The 12,648-nt window shown below is 24.4% G+C and overlaps 1 protein-coding gene across 1 annotated transcript; it reads right to left on the reverse strand.

The window, feature by feature from the left end:
• Nucleotides 1-4,328: 4,328 nt before the first annotated feature.
• LOC145833910 (FGFR1 oncogene partner 2 homolog) lies at nt 4,329-11,882 on the reverse strand. The gene is made up of 5 exons (XM_082941169.1): nt 11,735-11,882; nt 9,126-9,267; nt 7,529-7,673; nt 5,570-5,669; nt 4,329-5,102 (listed from the first exon to the last, which is right to left on the reverse strand). The coding sequence occupies exons 1-5, from the start codon at nt 11,792-11,794 to the stop codon at nt 4,770-4,772; spliced, it is 780 nt and encodes a 259-aa protein (XP_082797295.1). The 5' UTR covers nt 11,795-11,882; the 3' UTR covers nt 4,329-4,769.
• Nucleotides 11,883-12,648: the final 766 nt, after the last annotated feature.

The following is a 12,648-nucleotide window of genomic DNA, read 5'->3' on the forward strand; positions in this document are numbered from 1 at the left end:
TAAAGTTAGAGTAAACATCACTTTAGTTTTTAACCATAAGATTTTCATCATTATCGCAAAAATTAATTTTTAGTTAAAAATATATTAAATTTAATGAGTAAAATCAATCACTACAGTAGAATATACATTATTTTACTACGCTAATTGAAAGCTTAAAGCTCACTCTTATTGGTAGTTTTTAACACATTAGTAAGTAAGTAGGTTTATTGAATTTGATTAAGAAACTGAAGACAAGAATATAGTCAAAGGACCTGGTGTTTATAAAGACCTTTTGATCATCGAACTACACACAACTTTTTTACTTTAACTATTCTGAACTATAAATGAATAAAAAAAACATTTTAACATAAAACTTGAACAATTTAATAGTAAAAACTTATAAAAAAGAACATACAATAATGGATAAAACAAACCGTTAAATTTATTAACCTGAAAACATATACTTATACCTATAGACTCAACTATAACAAGATAAATAATGTAAACAAGCACAAAAGAAAAATACAACTTCTTACTATAATAAAATCTTGAGCGTAAAATTTAAACAATTATTAGCTAGGATTATTTTTTTTTTATATTGTAACACAGTATTTTTAGGTAATTAAATATTCAAATCTTTTGAATTTTATATTCATAAACCTAAAAGACTTAACTATTTTTACGTTTTGATAAAAAAATTTGGCTTTGTAGATAGTGACAATTAAAAATTAATTTTCAGCTACTTATTTAGTTTTAATATATAACTAGCTTTTATTCCGTTACTTTCTATAGGGTGCACGATAATTTTAACTCCGACATTTAAACTCTTATAATTTTAATTGTTATAAAACAACAGTTTTTTTATTCTTTACATTTAAAATCTTATAAATTAACTTTCAGAATGACTTTTTAAATTCTACCAGAAAAGTTATTGATTACTAAAATATGGCTTACTTTAGTATTAACGATTTCTTTTATTTTAAATAGTTTGTGAAACTTATTTTACCATATTCATTTTAATAATTAGACCTTAAAGTATTTTTTAAGTTCATTTTTTTTATTAAGATATGCTCCTTTAAAAGCTCTTATAAACTACACGTAGCATGTTACGTTTCTGCAAACCTAAGCAATTTGTACAGTTTTGTAAAATAACGCGGTTTTGTTTCAATTTTTTGCTTAAAGAGACCTTACTTTCCTAGCTTTTAGTATTTATAAATACTTAATTTTATACTTTTTTAAGATAAATTTAAGATATGAAAATATTGAAAAATTCTTTATAATTTTTGGTATATTAAAAATTTTACGAATTAGATACGTCTAAATTATATACACTTAACACAAAATATTTTTTTATCTTTAAAAAGCAATTTAAAAAAGTCTACAAAAAGCTTCAGACTCTCAAAGCGTGAGTACAAAAATAGTACTAAGTAATAGAATGTATTCTAGTAATAAAGTATTTTCACATTCAGAATTTACTTTGTTTTGAAATTAACCTTATTTACTGCTACAAAAAAAAATCAAACAAAAGCAATATCTTAATAAACTTTTTATGAGATGAGATAGTTTAAAATTCATTTTACAATAGTTTAATTTTAGAAAGGCTGAGATTCAAGGTAAATTAACAAAAAACATCAACTTTTGATTATTTTATGATTATTGAACGATTGATCTAAGGACCTCGTGTACGAAACACCCTTTCGGTTATCGAGTCCTATACCACTATCGATTTAAAATTAAATAAACATTCCAAACACTAGTAGTTTCAATTTTAAAATTTTATTAAGAAAGTCAAAATATATGAACCTTTTTTTAAAGATATAACATCAGAAAAATTATTCAACAAAACAAATATCTCGCAATATTTCAACATTAAATATTAGAAGAGAAAATTAAAAGCTCATAAATTTTGGCTTTTGTTTTAAATAAGAACTTTTTTCTTAATTATTTAGGAAGTCTGTTTTTATTTGAAAAAAATCAGTAAAGCTCTTCCCTCTAAAACGATAAATTTGTTTCGACAAAGTTTAAAATAGATTTATTTAGTTGGCATATACAAAAACTTTAGTCTAAGTAAAAACAATAAATTCATAAGGAGGTCTATGTAAGAGGTTTAATTTTTTTTTTGGGTTTTCCGGACCACATACAATCTTTCATGAAATTTTTAATGTTTAAGGTGTTAACTGTCAACTACAAAATTGCTCTTACAGCTTCAGATCGTACTATAAATTGGTAGAGTTATAACAACTTTAATTTTTAGAGTTCTTCGGATCTTATAAAAAATTTTCAGATATAATAAGGGTCAATTTTTGACTATCTAAAAATGAGTAGGTGCAAAGTTTACACGAGCGAAGTTTTTCGCACGTGTTGAATTTTTTTTTATTTATTAATTTTACTATCACTGTTACCCCTAATCCTCGGCAGGTACCTTTTTTTTCTAATAATTAGTTTTTTTTATTTACATAATTTTTTATTATCACTGTTACCCCTAACCCTCGGTCCGTACCTTTTTTTTTCTTTATAAAAAATATATTCAATTTTCGTGTTCTTTTAATAATAATATCTTTATAAGTTATTTTTACTATCACTGTTACCCCTTAGTCAGTAACTTATTTTTTTAGTTTATGTTTTTTATTTATTTTTTTACTATCGTGAAAAACTGTCTTCGTGCAAAAAAAAAAGTTGATTACATGGTGGTAATTAATACGTTGTACAGAATTTTAAACAACTAGAAAAAAGTTTTATGGAGGTAATTCTTAGTTATAAAAAAAAAAACTTTCAATTCCTTAAAGTATAAATATCATAAAAATAAGAAGTGCCATAGTAAATCTTGCACAACGTGTTTTTGTAATAATTGCCAAATGTTAAACAATTTTTTGGTTCCTTACAGTTTTTATTTGGGTTGTTATCAGAAAATCGCCTCTATAAAAACCTTTTTAAATCATATGAATTTTTTTAAGGGATGTTTTTGTGATATTTTTCAAATCAAAACAAGCTTTTTAGCTGAAAACTCAATTTCACCATTTTTTAGCACATCCGAGATATTTTATTTTTAAATAACTCAATTAGTACAACATAAAAATTTACAACGTAAGGTGTTCCAAAAAGTAGATCAAAAGTTTTAAATGGCATAAAAAGAAATTAATTTAGCTTTTTACATAGTTGTGTTTTAGATTTTGAAATAAATTTAAAATGCTTTTTTTTTCTGTTTAGATACTTTTACAAAAATATCATTACTTACTAATTATGCATTAGAATCATGTCTTCTAATATTTTCATACAACCAATTACGTCTATATGTTATTTATGAAGTTAATTTCTCTTAAGTTGACTGTTTATTACGCTAAAAAGTAAATCTATTCAAAAACTTTTTCGAAGTTAGATACGACAGATCACAATTTTTGCAAATAAAGCAGTTAAAACAAATATTAAAGAATAATTAAGTTTGATTGATTAAAATAATTTTTTTTAACCTATTTCTTCTGGTTAGATGAGTCAACAAAAATATTATGTTAATTTATGCAAAATTTATTCACAGCTGCTTCTCATTTAAACTGTAAGTTAATCAGGTGCACGACTATTCCGATTCTTAGAAAAAATATTTAATTTTCAGAATAATTTTATTTATATTTGAAAATATAAAAAATACGTATGTAGGTCTTATTAATACATACAATCTATTTATTTTCTTTTTTGGAATACTTTCAATAGTTTTGGAGATATTTAAAAGTTACTACATTTTAAAACTTGTTTTAGCCATATATCTGAAAAACATTTAAAAACTTGAAAAAAGAAAAAAATGACTTGAAGATAACAATAAGACCTACAGATACAGGTTTATACTTTTTTCAAATATGTTATTTTTTGAGATATGGACTCTTTAAATTTTTTTAACAACCTGAATTGTCATGAAATCAAGTTAACCAGCGTGTCATAAAACTGGTAGGAGTTAACTATTGAAAATAAACTAACTTAGCACTATTATAGTCGCCATTTAATTTCTATCTCAGCCCTTCACATATTTTATATTTATTATATACACAGGGTAGCTGATTTATATTTATGGAAGCAGCTAGTTGTTTTAATGTGATGCACAGATGAAAAACTATAACTATCTTAATAACCTAATTGTCTATTAATAACCTTTAAAGGCTGTAAAGAGATGAATAAAATTACCAAAATAAAGAAATCATTTTTTTTAAGTTTGTAATTAACCAAATTTAACCTCACTAAACTGATAAGTTCAGTACCATTTTTATTGAAAAATAACTGGACACTGTAAAGCATTACTAAAGTTAACCTTTATTACAATCAATATAAACCTAGTGATCAATTTTATCCGGCTAGATCTTGACTGTGGACTTGGTTGATAACAAAAACAACATACCTTTAAAAGTCAGCAAAATATTGTACTTAGTTTCGTTAAACAATTTTAGACAGAAAGTTACATAAAAAACTTCATTTTATAACTAGGCGAAATTATGAAAACAAATCATAAATTTTAAAGTAAAATATCTAGAAAAATAGTGAAACCAGCAATTATAATTTTAGTAACAATGTATTAAATTTTGTCTTGAAAAATAAATCTGATGCAAAAATTTTCATAAAACAAGATGTTTCTTTATAGTTGTATAATGAGCTGTCGATAGAAAAAAATTGTTATCAATCAAGTATTCAAAATTTGATTATGACTTAATAACAATAATAATAGTTTATTTAAGAAAAATCGTTTGAAAAACTCTATATGATCGAACATAAAATGTGCAGAAAATTATTAAAAAACGGATAAAACTGAACTATTCTTCACTTTTAGAAAGTTCTTCCAAATCGACAACAGTTGAACATTCGCTTATGACATCATCACTAACTTTATCTGTTAATTTAGGTTCTTCAATTACGTCAAAACCTAAACTTTCTACTTTTTCGTCTGATGCCTCCACTGTTTCTAATGGTTGTTCACGATCGTCAAATATCAGTCGGCTACCGTAAGAAGACTGCTCTGTTATCATGAGTAGATTGCGGAGACCTGAGTTTTCAGCTTCGAGGCGGCTGATGTGCTGTTGCATGTTGGCCGATATATTCTCGTCCACACTAGCAGCTTCCTGCATCACACACGCCATTTCGTATATCTACAATAACACTTGCTAAATTTACTTTTCAAATATTTTTTGATGAATAAATTTTCAATAACTTGTACAACTGTATAGTACTATTTATAGCATGAATTTTAAGAATTACAACAAGAAAAACTTTATGGTATTCTTAAAATCTTTTTAAAAATTAGCTAAAATACAATCTAAATATTTAAGTATAAAAAAAAGTATTAAAAACGCAAACGTAGTATATCATTAATTTAACATAATATTCATAAACATCATTAAGATAGTAAAAAATAACATTAAAATCCTAAGCTATCATTTAATTTTCTAAATAGTTAAAAACAGCAAATAGCGCTGATTAATTATACTATATAAAGGGCACAACTAACATAACATTAATTTTCTCAAAATAAAACATAACTAAGGTCATCCATAAGAATGTTTGAATTTAATACTTAACAAAGTATAAAATAAAATCAGATAAAATAGAAAGAAACCTTGTCTCTAAGCATTTGAATTTGCAGCAAATTGTTTTCGTGCTCTGATTTGCTAATTGACAATGAATTATTATCTTGACAGGGCATTGATTTTAGTATTCTGTAAAAATTTTAGTTACTAAAATTTGAAATATGATATATAGCTTCTTAAGTACTACTAATTGATCGAACAAAATTATTTATATTTAAACGTTTTTAAAAGTTTTTAAATAATAGATATTTTGTAAAATAACATTTTGATAAATTTTTATTATAATGAAAATTTTAGTTCTTTTCATGTTAATACCAAAAAATAAAAATTATAAAAATTTAAGTTAAAAATCCTCTAACTATTTTTTGATGCATACATTGGATAGAAAGTTTAAAGCATTGAATGAAAAATTTAATTATTTTTTTAGTACTTACGACCCACTATTATTGGTAACTAATAAAAAGCTAAACTAATCCAGTTGTTATAAACTTTTTCAAAAGCTGTGCACAGTGATTACTGAAAAAGTATATTCTGTACTTGATAGATTATAAAAAATATATACTATTATTAAAATCACTGTTTCTTATATTTCGAGTGTCTAACAGTGGCGTAGCGTGGTATTTTGGTCAGGGGGTACGCAATTTTTTTCTCAAAATATCCTCTAAATTAAAATTTTTGTAATTAGCTATAAAAAAACTTTTTATAAGTAATATAATTGAAATAAATTTATTAAGTAAAATAAGTTTGTTAACTGTTTTAAAAAATATTTATATATTACAAAATTAAACAATTAAATAAAAGTATAAATTTCATTATAATTACTTATACTTGCAAAAATGTAAACTTACTAAATAAAAATTGTTTTTATTACTTATAGTAAACTTTATATCTTTAAAAATTAGTATATTCAATAAAACGAAAGTATCTGTTTTATTTACGAAAAAAATATCAATCTCTTTAATATACAATACAACAGTGATAACAACACCTCATTGCACATAATTTTAATAAAGCTACACAGAACTTAAAATAGACCAACTTTAAAACTGTTATTACAGTTTATTACAACTTTGTAAAATAGTTAAAAGTATACTTTTTAAATTTAATTCATTTAATTTTATTTGTTTAAAATAAAAATCACAAACAAAGTTTATTTCTCATAGGCCGACACGCTTATCTTGTATGTTTACAAAAATAAAGTTCAGAAAACTAGCAGTAGTCTTAACAATAAAGCATATTTTTGTGAACTTTTTGTAGAAAAATAATCTGCCATAAGGTTATACTACAGCGGTTCGCTATATCAACATCGTGCTTTTTGAGTCTAAACTCTTATGAAGTTAATGAAGTTATTAAAATTTTCCTTATAGAGTTTTTCATCAACATCGGTGCGCATTTGCAATTACACACCGAATCAGTATATTGAGTAATAACATGTACTTTCCTAACTTGACACTAATTGGTATTCAAAATTTCGTTAAACTTTTTTGAATACTAGATAAACATAGTTGAAAAAAGGCAAATTAAGCAGAAAAAATAAACTATAAAGGATAAAGATATTACATTCTTTTTTTTACATTTTTCTTTTTTTGGGTGGCACGCATGCGCCAGTGTCCCTCCCCACGCTACGCCCCTGGTGTCTAAGTATGCAAATAATTTATGTCAACAATAGCTTTTTATGATACATATTATAGAAAAATAAACTTCATTTAAAAATATTATTCACATTACTAAGTTTTACTCTGAAAAAAAAAACTCTATGCACACTAGTGCATACAGGTGCACACCGTATGCACTAGCAAAGACCACAGGACTAATCGATAGCAATTTAAGCTGTATTAAGAACTTTATACTAGAAACCAATACTTATTTTTATAACTTACTATATGTTAATCAGTATACTCTGAAAAAATATAAGTTTATAAACTGTTTATTGTTTTTACATCAAAAACTGATTAAATAAGAGTAAATTGATACATAATTTAAATTACTTGGTACTCTCAGTAAACTGAACAATTTGATGGCGATATTTTGACATAATTAATTCAAGTGCATGTTGATGCTCAGTCAGGCTTGCTCTTAATTCATCATTTTCATTTTGCAAAGCTCTTATTGCATTACTTTCATGCTGTATCCCTTAATTTGTTTATAAATATAGTTTAATTTAACTATCAGAATATGGTAAATTTAAAGAAATTTTAAATTCAAAGGTGTTAAGGATATTTTTTCATGGACTACTGATAAAAACCTATTCTTGAAACTTTAAAATAATTACTTAATTTCTGTCTACTCTTAATTTTTTTTTATAGAATTTACCACAATTCCTTACAATACTTGAGACAACTTACTGCAAATTTGTTGTGAAAACTAAAAAAATTATGACCAGAAATTAAAAAAATCAACTTTGTTGTTTTATTTTGAAAATTTATGCAAAACATTGCTTATTATTATATATTAAACCAAGAAAAATTTAAAACAATTCTTTATAAACTGCCATAGGAGATGAATATTCAAATAAAGTAATTTTAATTAATTTTGTTCTATCCATATAGATAAATAATCAAATAATCTACAAATTTTATTGCGCATTAAAAGTTTCAGGTTACCACTTTTGGAGTCAAAAAAATGCCCTGATTAACCTTAAACTGTCTTGAGTCATCCAGAATTTTTTTAATAATTTAAAATAAATTTCTGGCCTCTGGCAAAAACTACTTATACCTCATGTTCATTTTACTTCTTAATCATAAGAAGGAAGGTTGTATATGTATGCATCTGCATTAGATGTTTATTAAACTTAGAAGAAATACTGCTTTCATAGATTCAATGTTAAAAGTTTTGTGATAAAATTAAAAAAAAATAGACTTTAAAATAAAGTGCAATTAAGAGCGTAGGGGGATTACGGCACTTTTTTGACATTTTGATCTTATTTTAAATATTTTAAAAATCTTTAATGGATCTATTTATAGCTAGCATTTGCTTTTAAACCTTTTGCAAAGTTCAAACTAGTTTTTGAGATATGAGGGTACAAAGTTGGAACGCTCAATAGATTCCTTAAAGAATGACCAAAGTAAAGAAGCAAAAAAGATTATTTCATTAAAAATCTATCTCCTACAATTTTTGAGCAATATTTATGAAACTGTCTTAAATTAATTCTAACTAAGTAATATACATTTGTATAGTAGGATTTTTTTTGAGTAAAAAAAAAATTATAAAAAAATTTAAATAAATTTATTATTTATTTTATTTCAGTCATAAAATTCTTAAATTTAATATTTTTTTAAATTTTTACACTAGCTTTTTTTCTATTAATGCAAGGAAGATTTCCTGAAATTTTGAGGTTAATTTATCATGAAATGAAGGAAAATATAGATTTGTAGAAGTTCAAAGAAAATTGACAATGAATTTTTTTGCCCATGCAATTGTATCCGAAGCTTTTTACACAACTGACAATATCTAAAAAGTTAATAAATATATTTTTATCATGTGAAAGGTATCTTATAGTATATAACTATTGTTTTCATATGAGGTCAAGTGTTAATTTTGGTAGAAAAAAAATTTGGACTTTCCCTATGCCCTTAACATTCTTACCTAAAATAAGTGCAGATCTTGGTTGGTGTCCAGCAGCATTATTAAATTCTTTAATATTTTCTTCATATGTATTTCTAGCTTCAATATCTTTTTGAAGGTCACCTGTTTTTTGTGAAAGAGCCAAAGCAGATGCATCATGTTCCTGTAAATTTTGTTTAGTTAAACTTTTAAACTGATAATAATTGTTCATAATTTAATAAGTTTACATATTTTTAAACTTTATACTTTTAGTCAAGATGCATTTATTTTGATCAGATAATTTACCAATAATATTCGGTAAAATTGTGAGTTTCTGCAATTAGAAAAATAAATAGTATAAATTTGTGTTTAACAACAAAACTAAGTCAATTAGTATATATTATTTGAATGTAATTATAAAAAAAAATAAATAATCTTTACTAATTATTGGTTATTTCTAATTAAATTGTAATAATATTAAAGAAACACTAGTTTAGATTTGCTTTCTTAAAAAATTACTGAATTGGCTTTTTATTAAAGTAATTAAAAGCTAATACACACAACACATTTAAAAGAAAAATCTAGATTATTTAGTTAACTAACTTCGAGAAAAAATAAACAATTTTATCAACTAATAGTAAACTAGGTCATTTCTATTTTTAATGACCAACATAAAAATTGACTATCAAAACACTTAACCACTAATATGTATAATGTAAATAAGTACTTTAAAAAGTTTAATTAAATATTGTTTTAGTTAGTAAGTTTGTATTTAAACTTTTTATTAATTTAGCTTTTATTATGCTATTTTGATTTTTCTAAAAACTTGTTTAACTTATTTAGTATCTATGATGTCAAATTATACTTAAATTGGCTAATATAAAAATTTAATTGAACAACAATAAAAAGCGCTAAAAAAGCTTGGTCTACTAAGGACCTGATGTACAAACATCTTTTGGTTATTGGTCAAATACCACAAGTACAGTTTAATGTTTTGTCAAGGACGTTTAACAAAAAATGTAGCCTAATAAACGAAAGGAGATTATTTTAAAGTAAACAAAAAAAAAATCAAAAAATTTCATGAAGTACTTTAAAAATTTACTTTAATGCTTAAATGAGTTTATTTTTATTTTGTTTGTTTGTTTGTTTTAAAATAGGAATTGTTAAAGTTCTTTATGAATACTTAAATATTTTGGAAGCTGTATTATAAAAAAAAAATCTTATGGTGCTGTTATCTTATAATATGTAAACTAAAACGGCAAATAACTAAAAATCTATTTTCCCCTATGCTTTTTGAGATAACTACCTAAAAATTTAAGCAAATGTTCCTTGCTAAATTCAGAAAAACTGTTAGAACAAAATTTTCTAGATATTGCAAGGAACATTTGAGGTAGTTATCTCAAAAAACGTAGGAGAAGATAGAATTTTAAGGGAAATAGTCTATTTTTGTCGTTTTAGTTTGCACCTCCCATAAGGATTCTATTGTTGCCTTTGACCAGCTATATCTCTAAAATTATTTTGAATTTTTAAAACCTGTAAAAGCATCTTGTAATTTAGTAAAACCTACATAAAATAAGATCAAATTATGAAAAAAGTGTTTACCCCCTTATGCCCTTAATTTTAAGGTGTAGATCAGAAGTCAGCAAACTGCGGCCCGCGAGCCAAACTAAAATTTTTATTCAACTAGTTTAATATAATAATATTTTCGAAAAAACAAAAATAAAATCTTAGTGTTATATTTAAAGGATATTCTATTGCCTAAATTTTTTTTGTTCAAAAAAATTGTTTTTAAATATGTTTTTTTAAGCACATAAATCAATGTTCCTTTTTGATCTGCCAACCCCTGGTGTAGATGAACATTACAATAAACATCATATATTTGCTAAAACATTATTTAAACTTGGGGTAGGGAGTACTTGGGTGATGTTTGCTGGATACACATATGGTTTGGATGTGTTTTTGCTACATTAAGACAAATTTGAAAACAAAAACAAAACTTTTCAGCTCAATGACCAATCCATTGACCTTAGTTGTGAGTGTTCACATTTTTCTTTCTTTCTTTTCAAAAAGCACCATTTTACAGACAAAATTTTCATCTTTTGTGTGATGATGAGGTCATAATACATTAGCTAGTTTTTGTTGAATAATGCAAACAACAAAAAATACGCTCAAAAGGTTTGGTCCAAGAACCTGGTGTACAAAAAACCTTTCGGTTATCAAGTCATACACCAAAACAGTTTTAAGTCATGCCCAGAACAGATAGCTTATTAACATTGAAAAGTGGCAACTCTGCTACTTTACTTTAAAATTAAATTACTTATAAGTGTAAAAATATTAATTTAAGTTCACTCAATTGTGAAATGCAACTGCTTAAAGTTTATTTTAAACATTTATGGTACAAATTATGTAGAAAAACATTAGTCTTACTCTTCCCTCTACAACAATAAATAAATAAACAAATATTTATTATTCTTAAATAATAAAAATAAATAAATATTTATAGTAATAAACATCATAAAAAAGCGCTCAAAGTATTTGGTCCTAGGACCAAGTGCACTAAAAAACCTTTCTGTTATCGACTTGAACACAACAGATACCTTTTCACCTCTTTTGCAGGACATAGATTATTAATGAAGCTTATGAAAACTTACTTTTAATCTTTCGACTAAACATTTTGCATCAGCTAAAATCTTCTCTATTGATAAACTCATAATCAATAGTAATTATTTTAGTTTCCAAAAGGTTCAAAAATTGACTTAGAGCTAGGATTTGTTTAATTATTAAAACCAGGCAGACTTAATACTGTAAACTTTTGGTTTAAGCTTTTACTGTCTTTTCACACTAATTTTAAGTAACATTTTTCGTTTTGATATTCATTAATGTTTTACAACCAGGTCTAAATATCAACTTATTTATTCTACATGTTTGTTATTTTAATTTGTATCCAAGCGATAAATATCAACCAGCTTTGGTATACAAACTGTATATATTTTTATCTTCCTAAACTTCAAGTAAATAAATATTTCAAAAGCTAAAACTGTACTTAAATTTAATTTACGCTTATCTTAGAATGTTATTGTTAAAAATGCCTTTAACAAAAAAACACATAAATATTTTTCATAAAAATTGTTAAATTTTAAATGTAAAAAATTCAGATATTCTTAATATAAAAACGTCTTAATGATAAAAACATACAAAAATTCACTATCATATAAAAAAATATAAAAACTGATTACAAATAGAAGTTTTTATTAAAAAACAAAAAGCTGTTGAACTAAAATAAAATTATAGTTTAAAAGGTCATCGGTTTTTTTAGTTTTAATTTAAACTTTATAACGATTATAGTTTACATTTTATGATTCATTTTATATTCTGTATACTTTATTGTTTTTACGAATATATTTTAAAGCAAATAAACAAAAAAAATCTGTTGAAAAGTCTTACTATTTTCTCTATTATTATGGCTCAATAAACAATGTTTAACGACAATAACTTTAAAATAAGAGGAAGCTTGAGTCAATTTTCTTGACTCGAAAATTTTGAAACACAATAATTTCTTTTTTCT

Source organism: Thalia democratica, chromosome 4, assembly GCF_965202585.1.
Source record: "Thalia democratica chromosome 4, ktThaDemo2.hap1.1, whole genome shotgun sequence".
Classification (NCBI taxonomy): Eukaryota; Metazoa; Chordata; class Thaliacea; order Salpida; family Salpidae; genus Thalia; species Thalia democratica.

What these genes read in the sequence shown, in the direction of transcription:
- LOC145833910 (XM_082941169.1), bottom strand. Translation starts at nt 11,794, where the DNA reads ATGAGTTTATCAATAGAGAAGATTTTAGCTGATGCAAAATGTTTAGTC. An exon ending in AAGATCTGCACTTATTTTAG is followed by an intron (nt 7,674 to 9,125) that starts GTAAGAATGTTA and finishes AAACAAATTAAG; the next exon opens with GGATACAGCATGAAAGTAAT. An exon ending in CAGTTTACTGAGAGTACCAA is followed by an intron (nt 5,670 to 7,528) that starts GTAATTTAAATT and finishes AAATTTTTACAG; the next exon opens with AATACTAAAATCAATGCCCT.